Source organism: Mustela erminea, chromosome 3, assembly GCF_009829155.1.
Source record: "Mustela erminea isolate mMusErm1 chromosome 3, mMusErm1.Pri, whole genome shotgun sequence".
In the NCBI taxonomy this organism is placed as follows: domain Eukaryota; kingdom Metazoa; phylum Chordata; class Mammalia; order Carnivora; family Mustelidae; genus Mustela; species Mustela erminea.
The window spans coordinates 12,242,793-12,263,521 of NC_045616.1; the positions used below are offsets into that span (position 1 = coordinate 12,242,793).

General features: G+C 50.1%; 1 protein-coding gene across 1 annotated transcript; it reads right to left on the reverse strand.

The window, feature by feature from the left end:
• Positions 1-4,585: 4,585 nt before the first annotated feature.
• SH3BP5L (SH3 binding domain protein 5 like) lies at positions 4,586-20,460 on the reverse strand. The gene is made up of 7 exons (XM_032335197.1): positions 20,343-20,460; positions 19,258-19,873; positions 13,331-13,393; positions 13,041-13,169; positions 11,301-11,462; positions 10,393-10,566; positions 4,586-9,854 (listed from the first exon to the last, which is right to left on the reverse strand). Exons 2-7 carry the CDS (start codon positions 19,441-19,443, stop codon positions 9,408-9,410), a joined length of 1,161 nt encoding a protein of 386 aa, XP_032191088.1. The 5' UTR covers positions 19,444-19,873; positions 20,343-20,460; the 3' UTR covers positions 4,586-9,407.
• Positions 20,461-20,729: the final 269 nt, after the last annotated feature.

The window sequence follows — 20,729 nt, forward strand, 5'->3', positions numbered from 1 at the left end:
GAATGAGCTATAATCAGGAAACTTTCAACTCTTGAAAACACTGCAGATACTGTTAAAGCAATCACTGCCCCCCAAAATTTCTTAGACTCTCTGCCCAAAATAGTTCTTGATGATAGGACAGTTCTTGACTATCTTTTAGATGAGCAAGGTGCCTGTGGTATAGCTAACACCACTAGCTGCACCCAAATTAATGCTTTTACGCAAGGTAAAACTTAGCTACATCAGGTCACTAAACAAACCACTTGGCTTAAGTGAGTCCCTCAGTGGGATCCCTCTTTGACTTAATTATTCTTAATTCATCTGAGCCTTGGGGACCAGGGTTCTAAAGTTAATCTCAGACACTGGGAACTGTTCTGTTTATAATAATTATAGTAGTCTCCCTGGCACACTGTATTCTCTCAAAAGCTTTATAGTCATGTTCACCACCACTAACCACCAAAAAAAATGATCTCCCTAAAACTGGAATGTCAGAAAATGAATGACTGATTTTAAAAATGTTAACCTGGGGGCACCTGGGTGGCTCAGTGGGTTAAGCCTCTGCTTTTGGCTCAGGTCATGATCCCAGGGTCCTGGGATCGAGCTCCACATCAGGCTCTCTGCTCAGCAGGGAGCCTGCTTCCTCCTTTCTGTCTGCCTCTCTGCCTGCTTGTGATCTCTCTCTCTCTCTCTCTCTCTCTGTCAAATAAATAAATAAATAAAAATCTTAAAAAAAAAAAAAAAAAGAAAGTGTTCTGGCCACTGTTAGCATAACTGATTTAAAAAAAAAAAATGTTAACCTGAAGCTGTGACCTACAAATACCATAGAGATTTAGCAGAAAGACATCAAGGCCTATGAATACCACACAGAGGATCAGCAAAAACTGAGAACTTCAGCAAAGTAGCTAGGCACAAATTAGCTAAGGCACTAATGCCTTAAATTTTTATCACATCTCTCAGTTAAGGGGGGAATTGCCAAAAATAAAACAAGAGACCCAAAATAGTCACTTATGTTAGTCCCCATGTTGGCAAACTAAGACTCACTATTTAACTGCACTTTCAGCCTCTCCCAAGAATGGAATCTTAAGCCAGTCCAATCAGAAATTACCTGTTCAGCACTAGCGAGGTAATCCACAGGACAGATCCCTGCCATTCCCTAAAGGTGACCTTGCCACAACCAATCCATTCTGTTAGTATCGCTTCCTTGTCCTATTCCATTCTGTCCATAAAATTCTTTCGTTTTGTACAGTTCCTCAGAGCTCCTTTCTATCTACTAAATGGGATAATGCCTCATTCATGAATCATTGAGTAAAGTCAATAAGGTCTTTAGACTTTACTCAGCTGAATTTCATTTAACAACTCATTATATGGTTCTTATTATTAGATCTCAAACGCTGTTGGAGTCAAGAGAGGGTGGGGCATGTCTGAAACTAGATTTATCAGTGATTTCCCTGACATCAGAACCATACATCTTTACCTGGCAGTCAGCTGCAACTCCAGGAATAGACCCACACCTAGCAATCTTTTTTTGCTTGTTTGTTGGGGGAAGGGGTTCCACATTTTTATTTAAATTCTAGTCAGTTAACATATAGTGTAATATTGGTTTCAGGAGTAGTGAGTGATTCACCACTTACATTAAACACCCACTGTTCATCCTCAGTACCTCCTTAATACCTATCATCCATTTAACCCATCCCCACCCACCTCCCTCCATCAACCCTTTTTGTTCTCTGTAATTAAGAATCTCTTGTGGTTTGCCTCCTCATTTCTTCCCCCTTCTCATATGTTCATCTGTTTTGTTTCTAAAATTCCACATGAGTGAAATCATATGGTATTTGTCTTTCTCTGATTTATTTCCCTTAGCATATTCTCAAGTTCCATCCATGTCATTGCAAATGGCAAGATTTCATTCTTTTCCATGGCTAAGAAATGTTCCATTGTATATGTATGCCCATCTTCTTTATCCATTCATCTGTCGATGGACATCTGGGCTCATTCCATATTCTGGCTATTGTGGACACTGCTGCTATAAACATTGGGGGTATGCATGTACTCCTTCAAATCAGTACATTTGTATCCTTTGGATAAATACCTAGTAGTGTAATTCCTGAGTCATAGGGTAGTTTTATTTTGCATTTTTTGAGGAACCTCTGTACTGTTTCCCAGAATGGTTCCACCAGTTTGCACCTCCACAGTGGAAGAGAACTCTCCTTTCTCTGCATCCTCACCAAAATCTGTTATTTCCTGTGTTGTTCATTTTAACTGTTCTCAAAAGGTATGCAGCCCACACCTAGCAACCCTGAGACAGGTCAAGATAAGGGAGAGCGATAATATTTTACCTCGACTCAATGTCCAGGTACCTCTGAGCATTTCTGGTACTAGCTCAGTCACCTGGATTTTCCTCTTCTTATCTCAGGTCCACCCCTCCAGATGACTACATACATCTTCATGCCTCTCTTCCTCACTTCTCTACTTCTTTCACTTTCTCCAATTCTTGTGGTTCCTCTAGTTACAAAGTGTTTTCTCTCATTCCTCCCCACCTTTTTATGCTTCCAGATGAATTTGCCTATCTTTGAGATTCTGCCTTCTTGTCTTGTTGCTTTCTCCCTGGAAGCATTTTTTATATTTTTTAAGGAAAACTAATTCAATTCAGAAATAAATAATGTATCTAAAGTGGCACATGAACATACCTGGTAGCACTTTTTAACTTTGCATTTGTGTTGGTGCCATGAAGACATAGCTTCCTCCCTCATGTACTGTCTTGTTATTGGCAGGTACCCCTTCCAACTGGATAGATTTATACAGTGTTTTCCACTAAACTCAACTGTTTGAAAAAGGAAGAGTTCATGATCAGAGGGGCTTAGGAAATCATGTCCAAAGTGGAATTGGCTTGGGTAAAGATCAGCTGGAGGAAGGCCAAATGGGAGAACAAAAGTTCATACTCCCACCCTGTGGTGCATGGGCAGGTGCACTTCTGGCCTCTCTCTCCAAGGAGAGTGGGAGGCTGAAACCACAGCAGTATTACTGAGGTCAGAAGGAGAAAGGGGTGACTTTGAGAGACCTTCATTCTCCCCTAGCCAGCAGCAGCCTCTGCAAGTTCTGCAGCTCAAGGAGCTTCATACCAAGAAACCCTCCGCTTCCACTGTTTCCTCCACTGCTCTCTCAGTCTCCCAACCCCTGTAAGAGTTCCTGCCTCATCTCAGGAGGACAGGCCCTGTTGGGTGTGGAGAAGACCTTTCCTGTTAGCATGTTATTGCAGAAATCACAAGGAGAGAGAAAAAGGGACAAGGTGGCCTAGGACATCACAGCAGCTAAGAAAGGATGAATTTGTCTGCTCTTGACAAACTTCAGTCCTTATCTCCATGCCATCCTAAATCAAAATGTTGTCTCAAGTGGGGAAGAAACTTGTTTTTATGCCCCTCCTCCCAACGATGTTGATGAAGAAGTCAGCTGGCCCATCTCCACTGTGGGCGATAACCACCTGCCTGCCCTGAGGACGGAAACATCACTGCCCAAGTTCTTTGACACCATCTCATGTCCAAGCAGAAATGTCTAGCAGCTCTTTACTGCTTCCAGGCTGGGCCCTAACCAACCCTGGACTTGGGAGTCCTCATGCTCAGACCCCAAAACTCTCTACAAACACATCCACAATCTGACCGCCTTCACCAAAATACCTCTCACAGGCCCCAACATCCTCCACCAGCTGTATCATCTTAGTGCTTTTGATAAACTGAGGTGGTATCTACCCAGTCTGGCCCCCCTTCTTGAAGACTGGAACACCAGAGCTCAGAGGAGCTAAGTTCCTCATCCATATGCAAACACCCTTGCATGACAGGTCTCTCTAGACAGTACAGTCAGTGCTTTTCAGTCCTGGGTTGGATCTGCTCCCTTTCATACTCGTGTCCCAGTTTAGACTATACGTGACGTATGCTCACCCTATTTTGTAGAGTGTCTATTGTACCAAGTTAAGTGTTGAGTGAGATGGAATCAGAGATGACACCAGGAGTGACACTGGGCCAGTCCCACAAGTCAAAGGAACCTTGGGGATTTGGTCCGAAGTCCATGTGAGCTGGGCCTCAAACCACAGGCAGAAGTCTAACAGGTTAAGCAGGGAGAAAAGTTGTGCCAAGAGTAGCACAAGTATAAACAAATCAATGGACAGATGTCTGGTGACAAGTACCCCATGCCATACCCTGAAAACACCAAGACCTAACCTCTGGTGAGGTCACCACAGGTCACCACAGGACCTGACCAGAGGAGCCTAGGACTATTTCAGAGGAGTAAGGCATGGTGGCAAGAGGACTGGTAAAATGGAGTGCAAGGGGAAGATTCTTACCACCACCTCTCCAGTCTGAGGACAGGGGCTGGTCCAGAGCTTCAGAGAGTAGGTCTCTGCTCAAAGTTCTCTGTTCTCTTTCTTAACTTCCCAGACCTCTCCTTGACTACAGCCCTCTTTATCTATTTGTCTGGGACACCTGGGTGGCTCAGTCAGTTATAGGATGAATGTCAGACTCTTGGTTTCAGCTCAGGTCATGATCTCAGGGTCATAAGATTAGAGCCCCAGGTCGGGCTCCAAGCTCAATGGGGAGTGTGCCTGAGATTCTCTCTCTCCCTCTTCCTCTGCCCCTCCCTCTGCTCTCTTTAAATAAATAAATCTTAAAAAATAAAATAAACACCTATTTGTGTACTACCGTGTGTGACCTGTTACCTATATCCACCTGTGTTCCTTAACTGGATGTCTAACCCATGATTATTATACTTTCTGGTATTCCTAACAAGCCCTACCGCAGTGTTTGCAACTCTAAAAGATACTGCTAAATATTTAACAAACTACACACTCTTTTGCCAGTCAGCAAAATGGTCCCCTGGTTCCCTTAATTCAGGGTACAGTGCTGTATGGCAGCCCAGGGCTCATGGATGGTGGACAAAGGAGAAGCCCAAGGCTTATGAGTTGTAGTAGAGGGAAGCCAAAGGGACTTCCCAAGAGAATAATGTGCAAAAAGGTGAAGGAAGGGTAGAGGAATAAAGCACTAAGCAGAACAAAGAAGGAGGTGAGTTCTAAGAACAGGACATCAAGAAGCACAGAACATCTGGCGTCAAATGATCTGGTGCCCCCCAACCTGAAGCAGTTTTCACACACACCAGACCATCCCAAGCACATCAGGGATGCAAGATGACCACGTGGGGACAGGCAGGGTTGCACTCTAATGCATACACCCCAACCCCTACCCCCTCCAGGTTCCCAGGACCACCTGCCAAGTGTCAAGGAGGCAAACCTCATAGGACTGCCGGAAAATGAGGACCAGGACCCAGCTGACTTAGATTTCTCTCCATTCACTTATTCACTTTCTGGTGGCTGCTGCCCTCTGCTGACAGAGTGGGACCATGACAACTGACAAAAAGCCCTTCTTTACCGCACAGGAGGAAAAGGTAAGGGTGACTACCAAAACTACAACAGGACAAAGACGTAAACCTGAACTTCATCAGGGCCTTTATTTAAAAAAGAAAGAAGGGGAAGGGGCGAGAAGAGGAGAAAGGAGAGAAGGGAGGTAAGGGGGAAAGGAAAAGGAAAGGGAGAGAGAGAGAAAAGCCTCCTTCTCTAGCACTGGACCGAAGGAGGCCTCCTAATGTGATGCTCATTTCATCTGGAAGCTAATATGGGATCATTGTGGCTGACACCCACCGACCTGGCAGAGGGTTAGGCATACCCAGATTTTCTCATTTTAAAGTTGGAGCTTAGAGAAATTTGAGAATGACCCTTAGGGACATGGAGATATCATCACAGGCCTGTGGATACAATGCTGACTTCCTAGCAACAGTCTAACAAAGTAACCTGGCATAGATCGGAACTGGGGGAAGAGGGAAATGGAAAAGCATGTTTACTGAACATGTAGTGCCAGGCATATATTATGTGCTGGCAAGACTGAGGCCCAACTGCTCACTTGGGGGAAGACATAATTTAGGAGAAATTATTATTACCAACCATGTTTTGACATGGTACAGGAATGGGGGGAATGAGACAGCCTCTCAGTTTGACCATCTCTTGCTCATTTTGAAACAAAATTCCTCAAGCTTCCTGATACTTCTCGCTTCCCCTCCCCAATAACACTTCTTGAGAGGTGATTCTGCCCACGCCACTTTCTCACCTCTGGTCCCTGTGGACTCAAGGCCAAATGCCTCCTTTACCTTCTACAAGGCTGGGGGCAAATTGGGCATCCCCACCTGTACTAGCATCTATGAAAAGACAATCATGGTGCCACCTACCTCCTAAGGTTGTTGTGGAAACAGGTAAATTCATATCCTGGCAAGAGTCACAGTGGATAAGTACAAGACCACTTGGGATAGGGTGGGGGTTGGGGGAGGCATATTTGCTGTGGCTATTTTCTTCCACATGGAAGCAGCACCATTGGCTCTTAACTCTCCTACTAGCTCTCCATTCTTATCTGGTAGGTGATTTGGTGAAGAGAAACTGAGTGTGCATAGCCAGCCCTTCTTCTCTGGGTCTCCTCCACACCAAGTGACTTGTGGGGGTGGGTAGGAAGTATGACCCTGGAGTGTCATCTCAGAAAGCCTACTTGCCCAAGGACATAGGCCATGTATTCTCATCACAACTTTTCCAGTAATAAAGGGAATATTTTGGCACCCATCTGCCTCACCACGCTTTCTCAATTAGAAAGAGAGGTCAGTTGAACGGCATTCCAATAAGCAAAATAGTAGATTAAATCCAGCGATGTTGTAATGGAAAGACAGGATCAGATACCATTTACATTGTTTATTGTGATGACGTGCTTTTGTGCTGTTATGGACTGAATTGCGTCTCCCTCAGAATTCATATGCTGAAGCTGTAACCTAGTCGGAATGTGACTGTACTTGGAGATAGGGTCCTTGCAGAAGTTATTAAAGTAAAATGAGGTCATTAGGGTGAACCCTGATCCTATATGACTGGTATCGTTTTAAGAGAGAAATCTGAACAGACTCGTACACAGGGAAGATGAAGACCCTGGGAGAAGACAGATCTGCAAGTTAAGGAGAGAGACCTGGAACAGATCCTTCCCTTACAACCCTCAGAAGGAATTAATCCTACTCGTGGCTTGACCTCAGGCTTTTATCCTCTGGAACTATGAGAAAGATAATTTGTTTAAAAAAAAAAAAGTCCAGGTTGGGAAAGGTAGTCTCACACCTGGACAGTACCTGTCGAAGGGTACACAGCGCATGTTCAAAACACAGTGGCTCCTGATGGCCCATCTGCCATCTGAGATCACCAGGGTCACTGCTCTGCCCTTCCATCCCAACTTCTGCCCTTCACTCTTCCCCTCAAGGGTCTTCAAGACAACCATTTCCCATCAAGTTTCCAGTGGGTCTCCTGCCCTCCTCCCTGGCAGTGCCTTCTCCACCCTTTGGATGATGTCCTCCTCACCTGGCCCGAAATGTAGGTGCACCTCTGGGGCTGGGGCTGAGGGCGCTTGATCCAAAGCTTTCACTCTACATATCCATGGCTCCCAAAGTTCTCATCCCGCCCCAACCTGATTCCACTAGATATTTCACAGGCTGTGGGTCCAAACACACTCAAATCCTTTGCACCCCACAACACATCAAGTCGTGATTTGAGTGTCACCTTTCATCTACATTAAATTTTAGACAGACAACATAAAAACTTAGTACTATGTCCTAAACACTGCAGGAGACAAAAACTCTATCTGAAACTTAAGTCTCCTACAACCCTACTTTTGTCCCTCCCCTTCCTTCATGCTCAACTGCAGACATACCCAGGACTGGCACCTTTGTCTTTTCCGGACCACTAGAACAATGTCCTCTCCACCCTGCGACCCCTCCTCGCCTGAAAGGTGGGAGGAGGAGGCATCTTCCCTGCCCTGACTCACCCATCAAGAGCCTCCCCACACACACTCCGCCCTTCTCTTCCTCCCTCCCCTGACAGGGACAGCAAACATTACTGATACATAAACTATTTTATTTAAATAAAATCAGGGGCATACCCTTTTCTCTCTCTCACACACACACTCTCTCTCTCTCTCACACACACACACACACATACTCCCCCGGCACATGCATACACGCATGCCCACGTCCTCCCTCCCTTTCTTCACTTCACCCATGGCCACCTCAAACCCAGTGGTTCTCATAGTGACCACCTTAGCACAGGGAGACACCACCCTCCATATGAAAGCCCACTCCTCCCAGGTGACAGCAGCAGCACAAAGGCCTAGGTGCAAGCTGTCCTGCCCAGAGTCCAGCTCTCAGACCTCTTAGGGTGGCAAAGGAAGAAGGACCAGTTCTCCCAAGGCACCCAGATCTAGCATGGCTTCCCCCCTTCCCCACCATAGGGCCTGGAACACCACCAAACACCCAGAGCTGCTCCCCATGGAGGGTGGGCTCCCTCACCCCAGGGCAACCCCTACCTACAACAGAGAAGGCTGTGCAGCAAAACTTGAGCATTTCCCTAAGGGATCCTGGAGTAGGTATTGTTTGGTTTGGGAGAGCAAGAGGGAGAGCAACTGAGCACCAATTTCCCTAACTCCACCCCGAAGGAGGGTGCTGAGATTCAGCTCAACATCCTCTACCCAGAAAAAGTAAACCCAACTCTGCAGCATGAATGGCAAGGGCCTCAACCATCAGGACCTCATTTCATGTCCACCTGCCAACATGGACCCTTGTTAGAGACCCACTAGCACCTTAGCAATGTTAACAGCCCAGCCCAGCTGCGGAAAACACCATACACATGGGAGCCTATCTGGAGTGGGTGGTGTCCTCTGTGTTGACAGCGGATTTGGGTTTCACCTTCTCTGACACTGGTACCCTTCCAATCCTGCTTTGTGGCACACATAGCAAAGTGGCTTAGGTCATGAGGAGGGAGCACTGTAGGGATCAGTAGTGTCTTCCAGACGTACACAGTCCTACAGTGCATTTCAGGTTCCATATGGGCAGGCCGGGACAGAGGCCTAGGGCACACGGCTGCCAGAAGAGCTCTGTAGCATCCCTAGACCTTGGGAGATGGGGAGGTGGAAGGAACACCTATTTCCTCAAGCTAGGGGCCAAGATGCCAGGACTTGGGTCTTACACCCACCTTCTCCGATGGGCTTCCCTGTGCCTTCTAGACCAAGTTCCCTGAGGGGAAAGCCAGACAGATGGAAGGAAAGCAGAAAGGGGGCAGCAAAGGGCATCAGACCATGAGGAGCTAGCAGGAGAGGGCAAATGTGAGAGCCAGAGAAAAGCCTTCTGAAAGGGTAAGGCAAAAAGAGCTGCCACCTGTGAAGAGGGAGCTGGGAGGGCAAGGACAGGGAGAAATCCACCAGAGGCAAGGACCAACCTGACCTCTCCAAGGGAAGAAAGGACCTGAGGAAGAGGGAGCACAGAGCCTGTCCAGCCCTACGAGGGCCAGTGGTGATGAAAGGACTAGCCACCCTGAGCATGGACTACAGGCTGATGCTGCGCTGGTGGCGGCCCCCACGGCTCCCGCTCTGGGAACCCAGCTCCTGGCCGTCCAGACTGGTGTGGTCTGAGAGGCCCCGCAGGTGCTCCACAGAGTCACATTTCTGCAGGTCCGAGGCCACCGTGCGCAGGCTCAGCAGGCTAAGCGTGTCTGTGTCAGGGGCAGCCCCAGGACCCAGGCTACTGCCCTCCTCCAGGCCCCCGCCTTCAGCCCCCTCGATGATCCCACTGTCCCCATCCTCCCCACCATCAGGCCCAGCCTCTGCCCCCACAGGGGAGGAACGCCGCTGGCCTGGGGCATGCGGGAGCTGGCCCCGGCGCCGTGCGTGAATCTGCTCGCTGATCTGCTCCAGGTTGCGCAGGGCAACTGAATAGCGAGTCTTGGCCTGGGCCACCTGCTGCTCCAGCTCTGTCACCTTGGCCTTATGCTCCTGAGGAAGGAGGAACAGAATGAGGTGATCAAGCACTCTGAGCCCCCTGAGCACTCTGCACAGTGCCTCCTTTCCCAGACCACCCAACACAAAACCACAGGGCTCTACCCTACTCAGTCCAGCCCCCTTCGGTCCTCCTCTTTGGATTCCTCTTCCCCAGCCTTCCTGCCCAACTCCTCACCTAAACCTGACCGTCTTAAGACCTTCCCACCAGGTCCTCATTCCCACCTACTCCTCCTCTCCCCACTGTGCCCTTTCCCTTTCTGGCCAGTTCCTGATCCCCATTCTCCCTGGTTTCCCAATTCCCACTTTCTCTCACTTACCTCCTTTCGACTCCATTCTCTGCCAGCACCCATCCTCTAAGCCCAACTCCCACTCCTGTGGGTCATTCTAAGCACCTGTCCTACCACCTGTCCCACCACAGTGGTCTAGCAGATGGCCTGGAGAAGCACCAACATCCCCTCTAACTGCCCTCACTCTCCATGCCTATCCCGTTCCTGACTGTTCAGACCCTCCCCCTCTCCCACTCCTCCCCTACCTCCAGAATCTGGCTGAACTGGGCCTTGAGCTCGAAGTAGGGGCGGCTCTTGCCAATGGCCCGCCGGAGCGTCTTCTGCAGGGCCTGGACCCGAGCTTCAGCCTGCTGGCACAGCCGGGTCACCCGCTGATGCTCCCGCTCACCACGAAGCCGCTCCTCCTCTGCTTCATTCACCTGGCCCAGATGGGGCAGAGGACATCCGTCACTGACCGAGGACGCATGCTTTTGCCTCTTGAGACATGATCTTCCTTCAGGAGCTGGCATTTGCTGCTAGAGACTAAATGTTTGTATCCTCCCAAAATTCCTATGTTGAAATCCTAACCCTTAAGTGATGGCATTGGATGTGGGCCCTTTGAGAGGTTGGGGGAGTAGTTTAAATGTGATTAGTGCCCTCATAAAAGAGGTCCTGGAGAGCTCCCACTCATCCCTTCCACCTCAGTGAAAGCTTTTTCACCACACTGAAAAGACCCCCAGCTGTCTAGGAATCAGGAAGCAGGCCCTTACCAGATACAAAATTGGCCTGCACCTGAGCTTGGACTTCTGAGCCCACAGAACTGGAAGAAATAAACTGTTGCTTAAGCCACCCAGTCTATGTGATTCTGCTGTAACAACTCCAATGGACTCTTCACAAGGTGAAGGTGGCCAACTGGAGTTGATGCCAGGGATCCTCCCATACCACCCTCTCCTTTGAATAGCTGAGAAATGATACATAAACTACACTGCAAAAGGTACACTAGCAAAGCCTAGACAGGACAGAGAGCAAAAAAGAGGTTTGGCTTGAAACAGAATCAAGGCCGAGGAAAGGCCTGAGTGGAGAAGACAGAGAGGAGGCAGGAGGGCGATGGGATGAAAGGACAGCAAAGGAAGCAGCTGAACCTGGGAAGACCTGCTGACATGGCCTGGCTCACCTTGCAGGTGGCATGGTTGAGCATCTCCTGCCAGGTGGGGTCTAGCCGGTTCTTATCAGCCATGACACCCTGCTCAGCCACAAACACCATCTCCCGGGCAGCATTGTGCATGCTCACGGCCCGCTCGTACCGCAGCGCTGCCTTCTGGGTCTCTTGCTGGGCCTGGGAAGAGAGGATCATCAGGATGCGGAGCCCCAAGGACCCCCGCCCACCCATGGAGACCCCGCTTAGATGAGGACAAGCGAAGGAGGAAGGCCGGTTGCAATGTCGGCTTCACTTCCCAAACTGCACTGAGCGTAAGGGCCAAAAAAGTAATATTTTACCTATAAAGAATATTTTGTAAGGCTATGACTTAAATAAAGAAATGTAGAAACAAAGATTGGAAAATGATACTGCCACTAGAGGGTGAGTGTGTGAAATCAGCATTTGCAAAGGCCACCGGACTTTTCTACCCTGCAGAGAAGAAAGAAAAATCCCCACCACTTTAGATACAAGGTGGTTATGACACAGACCAAGTCTTAGAGAAAACACACCCCTGATTTCATCAACTCCAGCCCAGCAGGTAAGCTGAAGGAAGGAAGACAAGCACTCAGAGACAGGCATCACAGCTATGCTTACCACAAAACAATGGAAACCAACCTAAGGTTTCAGTTACAAGGAACTGATTAAATGAAAAATAATAATAAAAAGAGGAAATATTAGGCAGTTCTTAAAAATTACAGCATGGATATATACTTTTTGACATGGTACCATGTCATAATATAAGTAAAATAAAGGAATAAAAATAGCACATACCATGTCATCTCATTTTGGCAAAATATATACCCCCCCCAAAAAATTAAGGGGTTACCTGTGCTGTATTAAGTATGTTTTTTATTTTCTATATTTTTTGGTGCTTTGAAATTTTGGGGGCCTTGTGGCCCTTCCAGGGCTAGCTAACTCCTAAAAATAGTAAACTCCCCTTTGAGCACACCTCTCAAATGCAAACCAACCAATCCAAATCCCACCACTCCCTTTATCTAACTCTCACACACCAGCCAGTATTTCCCCTGCCCTATGTTACTCCAGGGCCGGCTACCAAAACACAGAGACCACCCCCATAGCCCAGAGCCCACAATTATTCAAGCTATTAAATTCTAAATTTGCTAAAGGTTGCCTACCCTGCCTTACCCGTTCCTTCCCATTGTAAACACAATAAAGGCTCTAAGCCAAGGTTTCCTCTAGTACCTTCCATCCCCTACATGGTGTGGCATGTCCTTTCTTCTTGGAAATGTTAAGTAATAAACTCTCCTTTCAAGGCAGCTGTCTCTGTGTCTGCCATCCTACCATACTTGACTAAAACAAATCCTAGGTACAAAAAACATGAAACATGCACATGGTAGGATTTGGGGTGATTTTGGTTTTCTTCTCGTCTTACAGTTACGGTTACATTGCAGTCTTCCAATAATGAACCCACAGTATTTGTGTAGAAAGAAAGAAAAGAAAGAAAGTAAGGGGAGGGATGGGGAAGGGGAATGAAGAGAAAAAGGAAAGGAAAGGAGAGGAGAAAAAAAGAAAAAGAAGGGGAGGAAAAGGGTAAAGGAATGGCGGGGTGAGCAAAGAAAAGAGAAATGAACCAAAGAGAAGAGACATAAAAAAGAAATGAGAAAGTGTTCCGTCTCACACCCCACACAGAGACAGAAGAGTCCAGGGCCAGGCTCTGCACATGGCCCTTCTGGAACATACACCGGCTGGCCATACCTCCTTAGCAAGCCGCCGAGCCTCATAGTAAGGCCGGGCCTTCTCGATGCAGCTCCCCAAGTGGGAGCCCTGCGTGTTGAGCTTCCTTGCTGACTCCTGCAGGATCCTCCGATAGGTGGTCCTGGCCTCCTGGCAAAGGGATAGGGACACAGGGCAGAGGGAAGGCATATGTGTGGGTCCCAGCCCCTCCAGCTTTTCATACATGCCCCTTCACTGCCGCCATATTGAACAGGGAGAGAAGACACCTCCGGGACCAGCCCAAGGGTGTGAGGAAAAGGAGCAATACTCACATCCAGCTGTAGCTCCACCTGGTTGATCTCTTCGCTGGCCTGGTTCAGATGCTCTAGCTCTTCCTGCCGGAGAGGGGCAAAAAATTAGAGCAGTAGAAAGTAGCCTCATGCGAACCACGTGGGCTGGAAGGGCAGTGCAAGGAGGGAAAGTCCACCTGACCAGAGAAGGGAAGAGATGCAGGAGGCTCTGTGGAATGGCTCCTTGAAGGAGACCTAATAACATAGTCTCCTGCAATCCTCCCCAACTCCATCTCTGCATCCGATCATTAAACCCCCATTTTAACAATGAGGAAATCAACATTCAGCAAATGGAACACGCATGCACCCACAGCAAAATGGCAGCAAGCCTGCCCTCTCTTCATCAGATCATGCCACCTTCTCTTCACACTCCGGCCAGAGGTCTCTGCAGAGCTAAGTCAGAGAACACTACCCCTAACTAATCACCCATCACAGGTTTTCTACATATGCATCACAGCTCAGCATTGCTGAGACCCCAGCACTCAGAAAACAAAGAGGTGGCCACTCTTGGCCCAGTAAGCAAGCAACAGGGCCTCAGCAGTGTAAGCAGCTATAACAGGTGGGCATGGTGGGGGCAGCAGGGTCATCTGCCTTGGCAGGAAAGGCCAGGGCAGGATGCTCAAAGTACTTGCTCCTAAGCTGGGCCTTGATGGATACAGAGAAAAGAAAACCACCAGTGACAGGAAGGAGCCAAGAATCAGGAGATCAGGTGCCTGGGGCAGGGAGCTTGTCAAGTAAGAAACCAGCAAGGCTAGGGCACAGAGAAAGGATACCACAACTTTTCCCAGTGGCAGGGGAAGCCCCTCAGGGTGTGGCACCACCTGGTCTGTGGTTCAGGAAGGCAGATCTGAGCAATACGAGGGACATTTACAAGAGCCAGAGAGAGGCTGTCTGTAGTATTCCAGGTGGGCAAGAACAGGGAGGATACCAGACAAATGCAGGACACAGAATTCTGAGTCTGACAGGTAAGTAAGGTCAAAATTAGGGAGTATCACATGACTCAAGAGGCTTCTAGGCCTGCCTGGGCAGTGGGCTGTCAGAGACCCCAGGTCCTCACATAACAGAGTCTGTAGCAAGGAGGGAGAACCTCAGGGAGAAATCATGAGCCCACCAAGCCAAGGACACTCCTGAGAAAGAGCAATGCCCAGTGAGATTCCTGACACTCAGCTATGGGATCCTCTCCCAGGGGCCTTGCAGCTCCTGGACAGGGTGGTGGAACCCAGCCTGAGTCTGCTTGCTGCCCACGACCCAGACATGAGCTGCACTTGGCAATGACTGATGCTGCCATCACTGGCCCCCACACACCTCATCTGGCCCTTCCAACAACCCAGTATATGATCCCCTTTTAGTCTTTTTATTTCTATGCCTTTCCTCAACCCCTAAAAGGTTTGAGTCAGCAATTAAGAATCCAGGAAACCAAATTATATGCCCAAATTACAGTGAAAGGAAGAAACATATAACAGAACCAGGAACAAGGATAGAGAAATATGCACGCCAACAACAATGCACACCCTGCCTCAAAGAAGGCCATAAATTTGGCTCCAAACTTTACAGAGCAGAACAATCCAACAAATATATGTGAGCCTCACATTGAATTTTTAGTTTCCTGGCAACCATTTTTAAAAAAATGCAAAAGCAAACAGGTTAAGTTGTTAACAATACATTCCATTTATCCCAAATACCCAAAATGTTAAAATTTTAACATGTTATCAACATAAATTATAAAATATTTTTACATTCCTTTCAATCTATGCCTTTGAAATCCTTGCACATTTGAGCCTTAGGGCACATCTCAACCTGACCAGCAGCATGTGACTCCCACCCTGGACACTGTGGGTCCAGAAGCTGGTGCACGTTAGTCACACAACCCAGTGACCATAAGATCACATCAAAATGCTATGAACTACAAGCAGTGACATGACTCAAAGGACCCCTGAAGAGGACCAGAGGCAGAGCCAGCACCTCCCAACACACAGCTCTGAGTTTCACAGAACTTTCCTACCCAGGATACCACCTTCAGTCGATGGAAAGATTCCTCAAAAACCACAGTTCTTGTCAGGATGAGAGGCAACCTCTCCCACTGTGAGCCTACTCTCCTCTAGCTTGATTAGGCCCGGAGCGGGTTTCAGGCTATCCGGGAGAGGAGGTAACAGTGCTTTCAGCAGCTCCTGCAAGAATACTCTTTCTCGGCTCATTCAAATTTGCTAGATCAGAAACAATAAAGCAGGGAATTAGGGATAGAATTGAAAATGGACCTAGGACCTGATGAGGAATCTGGCTTTCCCGCTACTGTGACCACCATCCTAGAACTAAGGACATCCTTGGATGGATGCCTCAGAGAAGACAGGAGTACAATCACCTAGAAAAACCACAGTCTTGGTAGGAAAAGGACATGCAGGCCTCAGGAGGCAATAAAGTGAGCCTAGAGGAGATGAGGAGGTCAGTAAAGGCCATCCTGCAACATTCCCGTGGGCAAACCAAGGTCCGATACTGGATCCCACTCAGTTCCATGGCCCAGCATGCTTCCAGATCCTAACAAGATCATCACAGGAGTGAACGGCTCTCCATAAATCATCCCACTGGGAAAAGGATGTGAAGGGCTCTGGCTACCGGCAAAGGGCAGGAGTGGGCACATCTTCCTGTAAGGGAACTTGTGCCCACACAGCACTTCCAGTGACTAAAATATTTTGATGATGAGGTCCACCACTCAGCAGCAAAGCTTCTTCTAACAGGACCAGGAGACCAGGGAACAGAATAGGCTAGAGGGCAGGGTGGACAACCAGGCTGGGGCAGACCCAAGGCAAGGCTTAGTGGGAAGCCAACAAGCACTCAGGGCTCTGTTTAGGGAAGCTGGCAACACATTCCATTTGGCCTGCTCCACCAGGGACTCCTGGCACCCGGATGAAATGGAATTTGAACACGATGAAGTCTGAGTCAGCACACATCATCCATCAGGGAGGGCGCAACCAGCAGGGAGGGTGACCTTCCTGGGGCACACCAGGCACATTCCAAAGATGCCAGGCCACTGTCAAAGGCATGGTTGCTCAGCTGACAGATGCTCCCGCCCACCTTGCGCAGGCCACTGAAACATTTAAGCCCATGGTGATACAGAGCCAGGGTGATGCATGGCCCAAGGATTGAGAAATAGGGGAAATCTGACTGTCCTGTGAGAGCTAAACCGATACTTGGGAGGAGGATGAAGAGGTCACTCTGAAGAGGCTACAGAGGAAGTAAGTCACTGTGTCCATTCACCTGAGGAGGATGAACATGCCCATCACAAAAAGAACTAAGAAAGTCGCAGGGGAAGAGACGCAGACCCATCCTAGCACCACCCTCCTTCATTTCTTCCCTCCACTGGGACCCTTGAAGAAAGCCGACTACCAGACTGAAGGCCTTGGAGAACTATGCTGAGGTCAAGGCATGGAGACAAAGCCAGTGGCCTTCCCTGGGGGACAGCACACTCCAGGCAGGCCTAGAGCTGGCCTCCAGCTGGCTTCCCTCCAACTTCCAAAGGCATCCCACCAGATAACAGAGACACAAACTGCCTGCCAAGAAACCCTACTCCCGACAGGAGTAAGAGCCTTGCCTTAAGAGTGACCATATCTTGGAGTTTCAGAAAATAACTGAACAGAGTCCCTAGCCTTTGGGATATCCCCTGGCTCAGCAGACGTGTAGGCTGCATGTCCACTTCTCACCCAATCAACACCAGAATTCACATTTCTGGGCATGGCTCAGGAACAGGTCTTTTTAAAACCTGCTGGTAGATTATGACAGGTCTGTTAGTGGAGACCCACAAAATACACTGAGAATCCATTTAAACTACTGAGACAGTTACTCCCGAATAACCTGGTCTTCTGTACTGTCAACACCAAGAGGGAGCTCACATGACACATGTCCCAATGTCTTCCAAACGCAGAAGGGCTGAATGCTACCAGCTTTCTCTGTGAGAGGTGCCCCTCACATCGGGCTACCTCTTCCACATGGCAAGAAGATGCAAAGGCCCTGCTAAGGGCAGAGCACTGGCCCAGCCACAAGTGTGCCACCCAAAGTGGAGGCCCCTACGACAAGACCTTCCCTCCATACCTGACCCACACCACTCCACAATGTGCCTCCCTGTTTAGCAAGAGAGACTACAGTCTGCCTGTCCCTCTTGCTCCGGTAACACTGTGAGCTCCCTGGATTCAAGGCAAATCTTATGCCTTCGTGGTACTCTCTGGCCCTCAACCAGGAGGACTCTGATGGTGGAAATTGTTCTACCTCTGCAATACCAACGACAGCTGGAAAACTGCAATTCTATTTTTTATTTAATTTTAATTGATCTTACTGAAGTAACCACATGCGGCTAACAGCTACTTTATTGAATAGCACAACATGAGAGTGCCTCTTCGTGCTGTGGCCTTTGCCTGTGTGGGCACTGGAAAAACACACAGGAGCAAGAGAGCCTGAGCAAAGAAACCACCCATAGCAGATTCTTCCCTGGAGCAGAGCAAGGAGCACTGGAAGGAGATGCATGAGGCGCATCACCCAGCCGTCCTCCCCACAGAACAGAGAAGGGTCTCTTTCCCAAAGTACTACCTACGAACTTTCACCAAGAGATAAGCAGAAGAGTTATGAGAGCCAAGAATCAGGACCCTGGCAGAGCAGAGCAAGGAGCTGAGCCAATCAGCTCCACCATCTCCTAGATGAAGGAGGGGAAGTTCAGAGATTACATAACTCACATGAGAATCACAAAGCAGGGGGCTGGAGGTTGCTCCAATTTCGGCCCAACACGTTTTTCCCTACAACTTACTTCCTCAGTAGATGACGAATCTGTAGAATTAGCAGGAGAAACTAAGCTATTTTCAATGAGACACCCATGAGACAGGCTCACGCCAGTAAACAAACGGCTCACCACAGCTCCAGTGTAAGTGTGGACACAGCTTCCTGACTCCACGTCCAGGGAACCCCCAGCAAGAAGGCAGGAGGATACTAGGACCAGATTTTATTTCTTCTTGACTCACAGAAACAACCTAACAAAGGCCTATTGGCAGAGAAGCCCAGGAATGCAAGCCCTGAGATGCTCTTCTCATCTACAGGTACCTCTACATCCACATCTTGGAGATGCTGCCAGACCTTACAGCAGACTCAACCCCCAACACACAGGAACCTCCCGCCTTCACCCCACCAAGCAGCTTTCCCCATCATTGCCCCGAAACACTACAGTCCCACCACCGCTGACCAAGCATCTCACCCGCACCTGTGCCTGTCCTCCACCCCCACGGCTGGGAGGTCCCCTTCAAAGATCTGCCCATCCTAACAACTACTAGGCTGTTCATACTCCAAGGTAATAAATCGGCTTCTCTGTTCACCAGTTGTAACCAGCATCCTCAGAACTGGCAATCTGTTATTAAGGACTGACCATGGCTCAGGACCACTCCCTAAACACATCAGGACTTCCCTGGAGGCCTCCCTCTGTGGAGCCACTGCAGGATGTGTCCTGTCCCACCAGGGAGGTGCGACCCTCCCTGGGGAAGCGCTGATGAGGAAAGGAGAGAAGGGAAGATACGAAACTGCCTCCCGATCCCAAAACCACCGTGTCGCACAGCGCGTCTCTGAGGTGAGAGCCCCTTCGCTTGTCTGGAAAGGAGAACAAGAGTCCTCCTCTCGGCTGACCCAGAGAAGGCCCTACACCTGAGGCCGGTCTGCGGCTTCACGTGGTCTGGAGGCCTTCGGCTGCGGGCCCTCTCTGCCCTGGCATCACACACAGCGCTCTCAGCACCGGCTACGCTGTCCTGCGACGACCTACTGACAAGCCTGCCTCCCTTTCCTGCCCCCCTGCACAGGGCACGGGACAGAGGGTCAGTTTGACCCTTCGCTCATCGAATAGCTCCCCCAGAGAGCTGGAATCTGGGCGCCCTGTGTCTTCTCACCTGTATCCGAGGATCCAGCTCTTCCTCTTCCCTGGGAGACAGTTTGGCCTCACTGCCGTGACTGCCGCCGCCTCTCCCCGGCTCCTCCGCGACCGGGCTCCGCGGGGATTCATCCTCTACCACCTCCGCCCGAAGCTCCCCCTGCGGGGTCTCCCGCCCCCTGGGCACCGGCCTGAATTCGGCCATGCTAAAGGGGAGAGAGCACAGCCCTACGCACAAGAGAGGACTGACATGCTGGGACCAGGGCCCCACCTTGGGACCTCCCGGGCTCTGGGCTGCAAGAAGAAGGGATTCTCCTCTCGGCGGGTAGAAGAGGGGAGAGAGGGACACCCCCACACCGGGTTAGAGGCCGAGATTCAAAGCGTCGGAGGCGCTCCTGCAGGGATAGCCTTGTCTGTGGAAAAGTTCTTCCCTGCCCGCCACGAGCAGTCCACCGGGGGAGACCCGGAGCAGAAGCTCCGAGGCAGGGGGCAAAGGAGGTCTGGATCCCGGGCCGAGGCCTGCGAGGAGTAGCACCATTCGGGAGAGCGGAGGCAGGCGCCTCCAGGCTGTGGCGGCAGCTGGAGAGATGAGGCTGGGCCCGAACCGAGGCTGCGGGGTGCCGGTCTCGGGGGAGCTGCGAGGGAAACAAAGGCCAAATGCACGGGCAGCGGAAGAACACACTTGGGCCACCATCTCCGTCCGCACCGTCGGCCCCCCGGGAAGCGCACGCTCGTCCTCGCAGACTCCCACATCCTCAGCAGACCCCGGCGCGACTACTTTCCCCCGCCTTCAAGAGCCTGAGGTCCGACACCTCCCCCGTCCCAGCCCCTCCCCGGCTTCCCTCCGAGCTCCCGTCCTCTCTCCACACCCTCCTTCCTTCAGCCCACCCCTACTCCACCCGACCCGGGACCCGGGCTCTGCAATTCCCCCTAGTAACCCTCCCCCAGCCCCGCCCCACCTCCTCTCTTCAAACCTGAGGACAGCCTGAGCCTCCCGCTCCCAACCCCACTCACTCCCTCAAATCCCGAAGACCCTGCCCCCAGTCCTCCTACGCAGACGGGTGCAAAGCCTCCAGCCCCCGCCACACGCGCGCCGAACCTTACCTCAGTTTACCTTCCTGTACTCCGAGCTCCTCCACTGCAAACAATCTGTCCCCTCCCTCCCCGCAACAAGCCCGTCCAACCAAATACGACTGGGCCGAGAGGAAGCGGAAATACATCATACGCTAACCCCGCCCCCTTCCTTTCGCCCCTCCCCACACGCGCTCTGGTTCGTGCGGCCACGTCTGGATACCCCTACGCCTTCCCCCCCCGGGCCTTTGGTCTCCGTACAAAATGGCGTTCTGCGGCGCTCATCGTCGCCGCCGTACATTGCCTCTAGCCCATCCTGCACCCCGGCTGAATGAAATGGAAACATCAGCGTGTTGTGCTGAGAAACGCCGGATCTGGGATAGCAGTCGAGAGTCCCTGGTGGATGGGGAAGGGGTAGAA